At 45.6% G+C, this 15,581-nt stretch overlaps 1 protein-coding gene across 1 annotated transcript in view; it reads left to right on the plus strand.

Moving 5' to 3' along the window:
• The window catches only part of TREH (trehalase), a 43,703-nt gene that overhangs the window by 9,424 nt on the left and 18,698 nt on the right, over positions 1 to 15,581 (plus strand). The window contains exons 3-8 of the mRNA XM_088458731.1: positions 4,623 to 4,770; positions 9,080 to 9,167; positions 9,799 to 9,899; positions 14,140 to 14,232; positions 14,980 to 15,096; positions 15,372 to 15,494. Of these exons, the coding sequence (XP_088314857.1) occupies positions 4,623 to 4,770; positions 9,080 to 9,167; positions 9,799 to 9,899; positions 14,140 to 14,232; positions 14,980 to 15,096; positions 15,372 to 15,494 (670 nt within the window). The remainder of the gene's footprint in view (positions 1 to 4,622; positions 4,771 to 9,079; positions 9,168 to 9,798; positions 9,900 to 14,139; positions 14,233 to 14,979; positions 15,097 to 15,371; positions 15,495 to 15,581) is intronic.

Here is a 15,581-nt window from a genome sequence, read left to right on the forward strand (position 1 = left end):
TGGGCTTTAGACTGGTGGCTGCAGTTCTATTAAATATATTACAGGTCACAGGGGTGTTATGTTTCTAAAGGCTTCTACTAATGTTGTGTTACGTTGTGCCAGGGTGTACGGATGGTCAGAGGGACATGCCCGGCAGAACTCTGGTCCATGATGGAGACATTATAGGTATGGCAGAACGTGGATTTTAGAAAATTATAGAAATATTAACATTTTTGGTTTCTTGGAGTTGCCTTTTGTTCTTTGTTTTTTTTTTTATTTATTTACCCGTACCATAATTTCCTGAAACTCTGTTGGGTGTTGTTTGAAAATTGTGGCAGGAGGATATGTCTGTGGCTAAGAGGTTGTTTGGCTCATCGTTCTTCCTGCTCTCGATATTACATTACATTTCTTGTTATGTGGAGCTCTTTTAGGGGAGTGAAAGACCTTTTCCCAAGGAAAACGGTTGGGCATTGATCCCCCCCCAACTTGAAAAATTAATTCTGAGCATTGAGATATAATTTAAAAAATGGCTTGGTTTCTGGTGGCCTTTCTAGTTGCATTCACTGGCAGTCTCAGTGTGGACGAATTTGGGATTTGTGTCTCAAGCAACATCTGGTGTTGATGGTAGTGTTTTGTGAAAGCACTTGAGTCCAAGTACATGTGTTGTACGTTGGTTTTGGTGAGGGGCTCCAAAGTGGACCAGCTAGCTAAACAGGTCTGGTCTCCTGTAATCTAATGGGACTCAAGGGGCTTTACATTTGAGTGTGATGCCGGTGGCTAGTCGTTTGATTGAAGCTACTCGTAAGGCCCGGCAATCTAAGCTGGATGATAGGTGGTGATGCGGATTTGGCCTTTTATTTTCCACTCTTTGCAGGTGTGGCATCTGTGGCTGCAAGGTTGGGTCTGAGTGGGGATATGTGTGTGTTAATGTTCCCAACAATAGTTTTGTCTTGCCAGAAGTTGACAGAATAGAATTTTGCTTGGATTGCAAGAGCTTCCTATGTGCATTGGGTTGTGAGGCAAGTGATATTAGGGTTAGTCTGTGAGACCACCTGTATACTTTCTATTGGTAAGAGAGGACTCTGCTGTCTCTGTTGGGGCTGAGCTTCTGAGGAAGAAGCTGGTCTTGGGCAGTCCCCTCTGTCTTTGCACTTCAAGCAGGTGTTAATGACTTGATCACAGTGTACTCGTTCAGTCTGCTGTAAGACACCCCATGAGATTTACAACAGTGGCTATACATGCTGGGCGCTCACTGGCTTCGCTTGCTGACATCTGCTCCTCCTTACAGCTTTTCCCTTCAGTTTCCTTTCGCACTCAGTTTTAGTTACAATATAATATGTGCTAAAATCTAATAACCATTTTACAATTTTTCATCTAAAAAATAAGTATGAAAAAACGCATTTGCAATTCTTTTAATGTGTATATTTTATTATGGCCCAAAACATACACTAAAACTCCATTGGAGATATCCTGTTATTGTTAGAACTCACGGAATAAAGGAAAAAAGTAAATTTTATAGTTTATAGGCTGAATTAATTCATGAAATTTACTAAGGGATCATGAAAGTTTAGTTTTTGTATTTCTCTCTTACTTTATCATTATAATCTCAGCATCAATGACATTTAAGTTGGTTTTAGTCAAAACTGATATTGGAACATCTCAATGCAGTGAGACAGTGTGAAAAGTATATTTAGCAGTATTCATGGTAAACTAAGGAATCCCGGCGTAACCGCCTTAGTTATAGAGGATATTATGGATATTTGTTACCGAGGATCTTATGGAGATAATGAGTCTGCAATTTGAGGGTATTTGTCATGTAGAGTTCTGCTAAATATGGTGGAACAACCACATTGGGCAACAAATCCTTTCCATTGTGACAGCAATCTGAAAAAAGCCCGTTAATCTGCTCTACAGGAAGTGTAGGTCACACATTGCAGGGTCTCTAACAGAGCCGGAAGCTCACCACTGACATGACTCGTGATGTCAGTGGGGCCGCACTGACATGGCCTCCGTTTGGCCAGCCAACCCCCCCCCCCGGCCCGCCTACCAAATGGGGCGAGCTTTTGATCACCATCGACAGCCGCACCTTTTGGATGTGAGCGTCGGAGCGAGTGATTTCTTGCTCGCTCCGGGGCTCGTGGGTGCGCACTTCTCGGCCATCGACCCACTTGTGAGCGGGTCTGACTCTCAGGCCCCAAGCCCCTAGTTAAAAATAAGGCATATTTAAAGTATTACAATGACACAATTAAATGTGTTTTGTTTTTTTAATTGTCCCAAAATGAAACGTACTCACAGAAAAACACCAGGCCAGTCCAATGATGCAGGCACGCAAACAATGTTACCTCCAGGACATGAAGTTCAGCTTCTGAGCGGTCTCCAATACTCATGGCAGGCAAAGACTTTCTCCCTGTCCTTTACCTCCCAACTTTCATTTGTGTAGTGAGGACAATACGGTAATATGGCCACATCGTTTTGCGGCAAACCAAATCGCCCTGAGGGTATCTCCACTGATTCCGAAGTGCTGGGCTGGCAGCCCTAATTTGGAACAGTTGGGAGGTATGCTGTTCTATGGCTGCAACATTGCTGTGTATGTATTGTAAAGGTACAAACCGGTATATGAGCGCATATATCGTTAGCATATGAACACTCTTACCAGGTGGTGAAATCAGGATATACAATATGTGGTAGGACAGCTGCTAAATTTAGTGCAAGCAAAAATAAAAGGCTACATCCATATCAAAGACACTTTTAGGGGTATATTTACTAAAGTGCGGGTTTTTAGAAGTGGAGATGTTGCCCATAGCAACCAGATTCTAGCTATTATCTCCTAAGGTGCTAGATAAATGAGAAGTAGAATCTGATTGGTTGCTATGGGCAACATCACCACTTCTAAACACCCGCACTTTAGTAAATATACCCCTTAGACTCTACAAGGAGATGAGCAGAGAATATCTAGTAGAGGAATATATTGAGTTCAGCGACAGAAAATAAGTAAGCTTATAAGAGTTATACCTACGGCTTAAAAATTTCTTTACTTAGAAAGTAACTGAAAATTGTCTCTCCATTGAATAAAATATTGCCTGTGTTATGTCCAATTTAGGAAGATGGGGACCTTATGAAAACAATTTTGAGAGCTAATCGAGCTTTCTAAGGCTCCATTGTAGGGATAATCACAGGAGCCACCTTTGTGGGTGTTATGGGTGCTCAGCAAGGACGGACTGGGGCTCTAAATCAGCCCTGGCAATCCCCTGTGTGCAGTGTGCACACGTTCATGTAAAAGGAGAAAGTGGCCTCCTCCCACGGGGCGTGGTCTTGTCTCATGGGGGCGTGGTTACATCTCACGGGGGCATGCTGTGAGCCACGGGGGCCTCATCTCATGGCACGCCCCCGTCTCTCAGTATCCCAGCCAAGCAGAGCGCCAGGAGGCGGAGCTGCTTCGCCAGGCTTTCAGATCAGACCGGACCGGCCCATCAGGCCAGATGGCCAGTCCGGCCCTGGTGATCAGGCACCTCTAATATTTGTGCTGCCTACAGCCATGTCTGTGTATAGCATCTTTGAGTCACATGGGGAATGTAATGTGAGCACACCCAATCATTTTTATAAATTTGGCTCCCATGGGAGTAATCATACTTCACAGAAATATTTGAATTAAATATAGATCTTGGTTATATAAACATACATAGGCAAACTCTTGCCCTCAGGTTGTTTACAATCTGAATTGGATATAACAATTCTAATTGTGTAAGTTGTTCTTTAATGAAGCCTGTATGAAAACAAGAGCTTCAGCTCGTGTTAGGTGCGTGATTTCCATTGTATAGCAAATTGATAGTTAATGTTTCATACAGCAAACACAGGACCTGATTCAGAGCCGAACGCTCTGACCAGAGCGCTCGCTCAGAATCAGGGCCCTCCTCCCTAAAAATGAAGCGGCCTCTTGGACGCTCGCATAGCTGTGGGTCATCACCCACAGCTATGTGAGCGTCCATGATGACCATCGTGCTTGCGACGAGACCCTGCGGTAGGGTCTCGGTGACCGCAAGCCCTGGAGTGATTTTGGCTCTATCAGAGCCAAAATCACTCCCACTGACATCACTAGTGATGTCAGTGGGGCCGGACTCAGACGGTAGGCGTTCCCATGGGAACGCATCCGTCTGGCAGCCACGCCCCCAGCACGCCCACCAAAGGGGGCGTACTGTCACTCACCATCGACAGCACGCCCCCTTTGGTGCGAGACCCCGAGCGACGAATTCCTCGTCGCTCGCTGGGTCTCGCGCATGCGCACGACAGAGCTCCCTCCGTCATGCGCATTCGGGCACCATCGACCCGCTTGCGAGCGTTCGCTCGCGAGCGGGTCTGAATCAGGCCCACAGCTCTGTTTTCTTGGGGACTGTTGTATTTTAGCAAGATTAATTTTCAGCAGAGGGACAGAAAGGACAACTCGGGAACACAGAAAGAATTATATTTTTCATGAAAAAAAAAAAACTATTAACTACGCTTCATAAAGAATATTGTACATTTCAAATTCATTCAGATTGTGGAATACATTATCTGGACACCTGTTGTGTATATATGTATTTTAGTGTATTATTTGCAGTGATGTAGTAATATATATTTAGTAAGTACCGTACATATTCCCACTGCAGCCAGAACAATAAAGAAGTTTCAAAGTTTACTTTTAAGCCCTCCTGTGGGAATAGTGGATCGGGAAAGTTTGATAACATTTGTCAACACATCTTTTCACCATCCTGGAAGAGAAATCTCTCAGTGGGACCCCCCAGACTGGCATGAAAGGTACATAGTAAAAACAACATTCATTAATTAATCTTTAAGCTAAATCTGCTAAATTAAGCTTTTTTTCAGTAGTGTGCTATGTTATGCTATTCAGCACTGCAGAATTCATTACGGTGTTGACTAAAGTAAGCAAGCCCTATCAGGATAGCCAGTTGCATAGGCTTATTTTAGAGTTAAAATATATATTATTTGATGTGTCACACAATCGTATTTAATATTCTAAAAACACAGTAAAATATAAACCTACTTGGTTAATGATTGAGACATCAGAGTGAAATAAATGATCCATGTCTCTTTAGTGGTAAATAAGCTCCCAATATATACACTGATAAATGTAACTGACAATATGCTTCTAATTTACCATATTTCAAACAAGAACACTGGCCCTGATTTAGAGCCGGACACTCTGAAAGAGCGTTCGCTCTGAATCTGGGTGTTTTATTTTTTTTGGAGCGGCCTCCAGGCCGCTCGCATAGCTGTGGGTGACCACCCACAGCTATTGCGAGCGGCCAGGATGATGGTCGCGATGGTCAAGACTATCGCGACCATCGGGCTTGCGATGAGACCCTTGTGGTAGGGTCTCGTGGCCGCAAGCCCCAGAGAGCTTCTGGCTCTAATAGAGCAGGAAGCTCTCTCACTGACATCACTGGTGATGTCAGTGGGACCGCCCACAAATTGCAGGCGTTCGCTTGGGAACGCCTCCATTTGTGAAGCCACCCCCCACGGCCACGCCTACCAAACGGGGCGAGCTGTCGATCAACATCGACAGCCACCCTTTTTGTAGTGAGCCACGGAACAAATGCTTTTTGCGCTCGCTCCGGGGCTCGCGCGTGCGCACTGGTCCACCATCGACCGCTTGCGAGTGCTATGCACTTGCGAGCGGGTCTGAATCAGGCCCACAGCTTTTAAAAAAAATAAAATATTTGCCATAAACAGTCTATACCGAATTAGCATTAACAGTATTTACTGTACATACTAGAGACTATGGGGTTTATTTACTAAGCCTTGAATGGAGATAAAGTGAACTGAGATAAAGTAACAACCAATCAGCTCCTAACTGTCAAAAAAATGACAGTTAGGAGCTGGTTGGCTAGTCCTTTATATCCGTTCACTTTAACTCCATCCAAGGCTTAGTAAATAGCCCCCCATGATGTCATGGAGACACCTGCCAATAGTCAACTGTCTTATTCCTCACGGCTAACTGGCTGGTTAGCTCCCCATATCATTGTCATCACAATGAAGTTACAGGATTTGCCTTTCACAGAAAGGAAAACTTTGCTACATTGCATCTTGGCATCAAGTTTCTCTGGAAATGTAATGTGAAGAGCCTACAGTCAGGTTGTGGATAGGCAATTGCCTTGAAGGAAGTCACATGGCTTTTGTGACTATTGTGAGCTTCATTCATTGCTGTTCTTGAACTTATGACAATTATAGGAACTTATGACAATTATAGGAACTTATGGCAATTATAGGAACTTATGGCAATTATAGGAACTTATGGCAATTATAGGAACTTATGGCAATTAAATGGTGTCACCGTTTACAACACAAACAATGCGGGGAGGATTATCCCACAACAAAGGGTGTTTGGTGGTATATGTTGGGAAACTGGTTTCATAGGGGCATATTCAATTGGCCGGTTTTAACCACAAAAACATTGTGGACCTCTCGTCCCCAATTTTGGATTACCGCTGGTATGCTCACTCCCGATACCCATGGTATCCAATAAAAAAAAAAAAATGCAAGCAGGGTTTTCTGTTTAGAAAACACTGTGGGGGTGAGAAAAAAAAAAAGACTTACCGGTGTGGTGGTCTCCATGGCCCCAGATCAACTACCCTCCATCTTTGCACTGGGGAGGGGGCAGCTGGGAGGCCAGGGGGCTACTGGGAGATGTAGTTCTCCCTGCTGCTGCCTCCGGTGGGGGGGTTACACACACCAGGGGGTCACTCACACATACTTACACACACTCACACAAACACTTACACACACCGCTGCTGCAGAAGAGTCCTGACGCTGGAGGAAGAAGTCACCGCTTTGGCAGGTGAGTAATTACTGACTAAGCTAATTGGAAACTTCCAATTGCTTAATTAGTTAACGGGAGGACTGCTGCAGGGGCCCCAGAGCAATTCCTAACCATTTGTCCTAAAAATATGGATTTTACTAAAATTTGGTCGTGCTCTGAGGAAAAAAAAACCTCCCGCCGCTCAAAAAATTAAATACCACACACCTAATTGTATAGCAAAAATCCTGCACCTACAGTAATAACCCTACAGCTGTGAGATTTTTGTTATTCTCACACCTGATTCAATACCCCCCCCCCCCCCCCATAGTCTTGGCAGAAGTACTAGATAGTCCCAAAACTCTAGTGAATATTATAACTCGGCAGAAGGCTGTACTAAATACTTAGATCCCTGACCAGGGTTTTCCCGGGCCAATTTTTTTTGGTAAGCGGATATAGATTTTGGCGCCCCTCAGTGGACCTTCATCTCAACTCCCTTATTCCCCCCCCATGGAGCCCCTCACAGCCCAGCCCTCCTCATCGCAGCCCCTCACGTCCCCCTCATCACAGCCCCCCTCACATCCCCTTCACAGCACCTTCCACCACAGCCCCTCTCATAACAGCCCCTCTCACTCACCTCATCACAGTCCCTCATATCCTCTCATCACAGCCCCCATATCCCCCTCATCACAGGCCCTATATCCCCCTCATCACAGCCTCATATCCCCTTCCATCCCAGCCCCGTATAACCACTCCATCACAACCCATCATCATAGCCCCCATATCCCCCTCCATCACAGCCCCATATGTCCCCTCCATCACAACCCATCATCATAGCCCCTTCCATCACAGCCCCCTCCATTACAGCCCCCCACTCAGATTTACCTGCTGGCTCCAGGCTGTACTTAACAGTGGCAGCAGAGGACTGGCGGCGGGGGACTGGTCTGGCAGCGACGTTGGCGGGCGTCCTCCAGTGACAGTCTGCCCGGAGGCCGCTTTGCATGTCACTGGCCGCGTCCGGGTCAGGGCTCCCTCTAGGTGGCGCCCTACTCTGCTGCGTAACCAGCGTATATGTGAAACGGGCCCTGTTCCTGACATGTCTACCATACAGATGAACAAAGCAGGCTTCCAGCACATTAAAGCAAATCTACGTACAGGTTTGTTGCCACTTAAACTGGTGTCCACATGCAAAATGTGGGAAGAGTGTGGGATTCTGCAAAGTGGCATAATAAAAAAACATTGTGGTACTGCACAACACCACCAGTTCCTATGGCGCTAGGAAACGCATGACTATAATCTATTTGAAGCTATTCTATCTGCAATACATGAACTGTGGGAACCGGAAATTAAATATTAATGCTGGGTCAGCCAGCCAATCAGTTCGCCATGAGGAAGAAGAGATAGTTGGCAGGTGGTTCTATGAGGGTTGCTGCTATTTCCTATGTGGCTAAAGGACCTCTGTGATGTATATCCACCACGTGACCGCTGCAGGAGGCTGGACCGCTCCTGCGTTACCATCCACTAGAGCATAGAGGGGGAATAAATATTTGTGGCGAGCGCAGCGAGCCACCGTGCCCGAAGCGTAGCGAGCCCGTGAGGGGACACTTTTGGTCCCCCGTTAGCATCCCCGCCCCTCCCCCTTTTAGGCCGGGTCACGTGGGTGTGACGTCACAGGTCTATCAGCGCTCTATAGTCTAGACCTAACCGTTCTATGAGGCAGTGCCTTTTAATACATAAGTACCACAATTAACCTTTCCATATAAGAAATTAGTTTTACTTATGGCCACCTGTAACCACAAAATACACAGGAATCTGGCCTGACCCAGACACTAATATTTTTACAGGATGTTCCATCATGTCCCTATAAGAATGTCTGATACACATGTATGTTCACAATAGTATTTTGGTATGAATAGGCTGCTACATAAGATATATCATGTTATTCTCTACCTCAGGCCCTTGCTGGGTGACAGAGAATACCACTTCCCTCCTGGGGGTTTATTTTTTAAGCTTCCGATCGTGTTTACGCCCGAAATTTAAAAGGGCAATGCTTTTACTAGCCATGTTTTGCTAATAAAATCATTGCCCTTTTAAATTTCGGGCATAACCACGATGGGAAGCGCCGGGCTTGAGTACCCAATGCTTAGTAAATAAACCCCTGATCTGATTGAGGTTTTAAATCTTTCAAATATAGGCTAATTACCTGCTGATTAAATTTATTTTATACTCTTATTACATAGAAGGTGCCAATGTCCGAGCCGGTGGCTGAGTGATCTGCCATTCTTTACCAGTCTGTCTTCCTTCTCGCAGCCCTGCATTTCTGTCGCGCATCGCTGATTCAAACCTGCGTAAATGGGCTGCAGACCTTAATGAGCTATGGAAGTCTTTGGGGAGGAAGGTAATGGTAGAACATTTTTAAATAATAAGCCTGATTCTGAGTCGTTGGCACTGCTGACATCCGACACAGCGGAGCGATTACTTTTCTTCTGCGTCTGTCGCACTGCGAATGCCTCCCGATAGCGTGCGCACACAGGCGGAGTTTCAATTGAGGCGCACGGGAGCTGCACGGTGTCCGAAATAAGCTGAACATGCAGTGGGCGTTCCTGGGGGTTGGCTCAGCGCATGTGCGGTGATGATCCGTTTTATGGGAGTATTATAGGAGTGTCGCGAACATGTCGTTGAAAGTGATCGCATATACAGATGCCCAACTACTCACATAGGAAGCCGCAGAAACTGCATCTACCTTAGGCTGGTGCATGTTTCCTTGGTGCATCTAAAGACGAACCAATCGGTATTTCAACGTCTACGGATGCTGACAGTGTCTCAGTAATTGCACATTGGGACGCCCAGACGTTCCCCATGGCAGGGCTTTGTAACGTAATTTGCGTAAAGTCGCATACGGGCGGCCGGCAAAAGATGCAGAAGCAGCTGCATTCGACTCACAATCAGCCCCAATGTGTTGGATGGTGCCAAATAGGAATGAGATTAGTATAAATTATATGAATGACTCTATTATACTTATCTTACAGATCAGCGAAGACGTAAAGAAGCAACCGGATCGTTACTCGCAGATCTATGTTCCCAATCCTGTTATAGTACCAGGTGGTCGGTTCCGAGAGTTTTACTACTGGTGGGTTAAAATCTGCATTATGTATATGCAAAACATATTATGTGAGATAAGATCTGTAAACATCTGGAAAACAAATCTTACAGTAGTCGTGTGCTCTATATATCAATGATGTAACATGAGTGTGGTACAGGGACCTCGAGAGAATACTATAGTGCTATTGAAATGCTATATATAATTAGAGACTGTAGAATACTTTATGGTAGTTAACAAAATAAATAATACTCTTTGACAGGTACCATAAGTATTTGTGTTTTATGTATGCAATATATATATAGTTCCACCATTGTTTTTCTTTTAGTATCTTGTAAAATTAAAAGTTTTGGACTGGCCCATTAGCATACTGGGAAAGTAATGGGCAGCAGGGTTTGTGTAGTGGTTAGCATTAGTGCCTCACAGCACTGAGGTCACAAGTTCATTTCCTGACCAAGGCACTATCTGTGTGGAGTTTGTGAGTTCTCCCCGTGTTTGCACAGGTTTCCTCCAGGTGCTCCAGTTTCATCTTACACCCCAAACTCATAATGGTAGATTAATTGGCTTCTGACACACACAAAAAAAATACCCCTAATGTGATTTGTGTCTATATGTTAGGTAATATAGGCTGTAAGCTCCACTGGGGCAGCGGCTGATGTAAATGGCTGAAATAAGTGCTGTGTAATATGTGTGCGCTATATAAATAACTGTTAATCAATAATAATAACACCACTCCCTCTGATCTCCTGGAGACAAGAGCAGCTGAGTCACAAAGTGTTGCTTATTCACATAGTAAGATAATATTTAATAACAAAACAGCATATTTTTTTAAGAAAAGTACTGAAAAAAATAATTTATATTGCAGTACTGAGCACATCCACACAGAACACACTTACCTAATAATATTAGGCTGTCAGATATTCCCGGAGTTGTTTCAGTGCTATCAGCAGGTCCGCCTGCTTTATTCTCACTCTATTCTCACTTCCAGGCAGGTTTTGCCATTTAAATTATTGGCCCTTATTTCCAGTCAAGATCCCCAGAATCATGCTGCTTTGAATACTCCAACCCTTTTTAATGTAGCCCCCCCCCCCTGTATATGTGAATACCATACATATTGCTGTAATTCAACTTCTCCTCTTTTTCAACCCCTTTCCTTATAGCAGTGGTTCTCAAACTTGGGGCCTGATTCGCTATCTTTGTACGTTCGCTGGATGCGTATGCAAATTTGTCAAAGTGACGCCATGGGAAGTGAACGCTCGCCAAGGCATAAGCACGCCCACCATGTCATAGCGAGCGGCCACTTTGTGTATGCGTACGCCCAATCGCACAGGCAGAGCCGCCCACCAGCACCACGTCATCTCCAGGAAGTGTATTAAAACATTGGTACATCGAGCACCATCGGATGTGAACGCAGTGCTTGAGGTAGCTTTACCCTACCGCAAGCATTGCGAGGAAATCAGTGTAAAAAAATGGCAAGTGACGTGTGCTATGACACTGCCTGTTAATTATGCACGCCTCTTAAACAGCTTTGAAACACCCAGGCACGCCTGCGTTCGCATCTCCAACCCCCCGTTATTAGTGTCCTGTCCCTGTTACCACCCACACACGGCCTCTCCTGTCACTCATTACCCTGGGCTGCCTTTGCTGGGCGAGTGAGAGGGTCGCGATCCCAGTGTGTAATTCGCGCACGTGCAGAACGAAGCATGCGCATGCGTGTACGCAGAACATTGGGCCGCTTGCGAACGCACAGCGCAAGCGAGCGGCTCTGAATCAGGCCCTCGGTCCTCAGGACCCCACACAGTTCACATTTTCCAGTTCACCTAGCAGGTGCACAGGTGTACTCATTACTCATCTACTGACACATTTTAAAAGATCCACAGGTGGAGCTAATTATTTCACTTGTGATCCTGTGAGGAGACCTGGAAAACATGCACCGTTTGGGGTCCTGAGGACCGAATTTGAGAACCTGTGCCTTATAGTATACAGTTTAAGCACCTTCACCATCATTTTCAAAGCGCTTAACTGCTTCTTCACCCTCCTACATTCTGACTTCATCTCAAGCCACAGTCCATTACGCCCTCACTGCTCTTCCCCGGATTGTCGCTTCTTCGCTAATTACCTCCTCCCACACATCCAAGACTTCTCTTGTGCTTCTCACCTCCTCTGGAACTCACTCCCTCTTCCTATCACACTATCCGCCAGCCTGCATGATTTAAAACGTGTACTGAAACTGCGCCTGTACACTAAAGCACACCATCTCTCCTCACACTTTTATCTCATGCCCTCTGCTCTCTGTTCTTCCACATCGTCTAATCTCAGTTCACCTCCCGGTTTGGTCTTTGTCATCTCTAGCCTGTAAGCTCTCACGATCAGGGCCCTCCACCCTCTTGTTCTCACGTTGCAGTATACTTGTCTTCAGTGTGCTCCCACCATGGACGTTTTAAGAGAGGAGGGGGCCGGTGTGCAGACTCAGGGCCTGATTCAGAGGTGGATGCTAATGCAATTTTCTCGCAGATCAAGCGATTATTTGCCATTGCGAATGCACCACGCGTGCGTTGCGAACGTATTGTGATCACACACAGAGGAATCCATCGCCAAGTGAGTGACAGACTACCAGCAGTTGGGGGTGGTAATGCGGAGTGGTCACAAAAACGCAGGCGTGCCTGTCCGCTTCAACGCCGTTACACGGGCGTGCATAAATTAGCCACTGCGAATGCATAAGCAGCTCTCAGAAGAGCTGCCATGGCTGCGTCAGGTCAGAGCAGTAGCAAGGGTAATATGGCCGCCGATGTACTTCGATGTTACCGATGTTTACGTAGTTATGCGTAGTCACACGCAAGTGAGAAGGCAGCAGAGGGCGTCTTAATGCTCAGGTGATCTTTGCTGACATTTGCATGTTTTCGCAACTGCGTTGCGTACGAATACGCCGTTGCAATCGCATTAGCGTCCGTCTCTGAATCAGGCCCTCAGTGCGGGCCCCCTCCTCTCTCTGTTGGTGCGTGGTGCAGTAGATTCTGGCTTAGCGTCCGCACCATTTTCCCAGGGACAGCAGTATTGCGCAGGCGAGTCACCGGGAAAATGGCCTCTGGACAGGTAACATGGGTGCAGGGTGTGCGGTGTGCGCCCCCCTAGATCTAGGGGCCCGTGTTCCCTGCTCACCCTGCACCCATTATAGATACACCTCTGGCTCCCACTCACAGTGAACAACTCTGATCTTTCTGTCAGGCCTCCCAGGGCAGGTGGTCATTGAGTGCTACTGTTCATTACGGACACTCACCTAGTTGTATAAATTATCTCACGTGTTGAGTTTCTCTCTGTACTGTCTGTTTGAACCTTTTTATATTGAATTGTTTGTTTGGGATGTGGTTATTATACGGTACCTACAGCTGGGATGCCGGCTGTTGAAATCCCAGCGCTGGAATCCCGACCTGGGCAACAACTCCAGTTGTAAAAATAGGCACTTTAGTAATTATGGGGTCTATTTACTAAGCAGTGTTAGGAGACAGTGAAAAGTGATAAGGTGCCAGCCAATCAGCTCCCTACTGTCATTTTTCAAGCACAGCCTGTGAGATGACAGTTGGAAGCTGATTGGCTGACACCCTATCACTTTCTACTGTCTCCTAAAACACTGCTTAGTAAATAGACCGCTAAATCCCTAAATCTCTTTGTAATAAGTGTGTACTAAACTAATGCTACTTGCATACTTGCATAGTTTTTTTGGGAAAATGTAATAGCCGACGAGATAGCAGGCAGTTGATAGATTACGGAATGACTGTCCTATTTTTTTTTTATGGCAATAATTTAAAAGGCAAAACCAACCTTTTACATTATTGCCGCTTTATAAATCGGGCAGGCTCGTCTGACTCTCGCAGGTACCTGCCTCTTGCAGGCTGTTACTTTTTCCCCTTTCAGTCAGCTGCAGGTGACTGCCATGTAAGCAATTGCAGACTTTACTGGCTTCAGTGAGTTTGGAGCTGTGTAACATCACATTTAGGGCGGGGTTATGTGACATCAAACACTCTGTGGGACCATCCATATCTTTTGATGTCTCAGAAGTGGTTGCCCTTCTACAGTCATGGGAAACCAAGCAAGTACAGCCAAACTGTTCACACATGACATTGACCGGCAGTCACATGTGAGCAATTGTGGGTCATAACTGACCAAGGAGCAGAGTCTTAAGTTGCCTCAGATGTATTCACCTATGTGTTCCAAGGCTTGGATATACAGTAGGCTCTGGTAACATTTCTTTTTTTTTTTATTTTGCTCTTAGGGATTCGTACTGGGTTATTAATGGACTTCTTCTCTCAGAAATGAGTGACACAGCCAGAGGGATGATAGAAAACTTCCTGTATATGGTGGATGGGTGAGATCCAAAGACAAAAATAAGATTAGAGATCTGTATGAAAGGTTTAAACAAAAGGTGGTAAGTGGAAAAACAGGGACCATAGTCAGGGGTTGGGCACAATAAGGGAGCAAGGATAGGTGAGGTAACTGTGCAGCTGTCTACCTGCAGTTGCAGGGCCCTACGGCAATACAGGGCTGCTGAGGCATCTAGCCACACCATCGGCATCTGCTCTGCTTCCTGACAGCCTAGACGGTGATTCACGTCATACGTGCTGTCACCAGACCATGATCCAGGTTGGCATTTTCAATCATGCCTAATCTCTGACTCCTGCCTACAAAACTTCCCCCAATGTTGCAAATGTCTTATGGAATTCTCTATGGGGGAGATGTATGAAACATCCTAAAGATTAATTGGAGAAGTTTCCCATATCAACCAATCAGCTTGTAGCTATCATTTAGAACCTACATTCTATAAAATGATAGGTGTAAGCAATGGACAGCTTCTCCATCTGTCCTCCCTAGAAGCTTTGATACATTCCCACCCCCAATACATGGGGAACAATATTGCATGTATGGCAGCCAGACAGGTTATTTTGATTTGGATCAAAAAGAAGGTTAGTAATTATTCAAGTGTTAGTAAATAGATTCTAGTAATGACCTAGGTACAGGTCAGGGCATTTGTACAGAAGGGATGGTAGAACAGGGAATGTCTTTCCATATAGGATACAGTTAAGAGAGATTTTGTATGTTCATGTTTATCACGCAGATATGGAATAATCCCCAATGGTGGAAGAGTATATTACCTGTGCCGGAGCCAGCCGCCATTCCTTACCCTAATGATGGACAGCTACATGGCCAAAGAGCACAATGTCTCTTTTCTCAGGTACTGCTGCACACAGCCATCTACTCATGGGCGTAACTAGGGATTTGAAGGCCCCGGCCATAGCAAAAGTGTGTAAGGGCCCCTATGTACAACCCAAAGGTGCAAAATGTATATAACAATTATAACATTGACAAGGAAGATTGGGCCCCCCTCATCGCTGGGCCCCATAGCAGCTGCACCGATTGCACCTATGGTAGTTACACCCATGTATCTACTGGTATGAAATAGTCCTATTATTCTGCATGAATGCTGATATTATGTATTCCCTTACACAGAGATAACATCCCCCTCCTGGTGAAGGAGTATGACTTCTGGATGAAGAACCGGAGTGTATCGGTGACGCAGGACGGGAAGAACTATACACTGAATCGCTATTATGTACCAGCAGGGCGACCAAGGTGAGGTCACTCTTTTTATAGTAGCACCCATGCAGCATCTACCTCCTGACGTACACACTGTAGTAAGCTGGCTCAATAATGTATAGT

Source organism: Taudactylus pleione, unplaced genomic scaffold, assembly GCF_031769625.1.
Source record: "Taudactylus pleione unplaced genomic scaffold, aTauple2 ptg000848l, whole genome shotgun sequence".
Taxonomy (NCBI): Eukaryota; Metazoa; Chordata; class Amphibia; order Anura; family Myobatrachidae; genus Taudactylus; species Taudactylus pleione.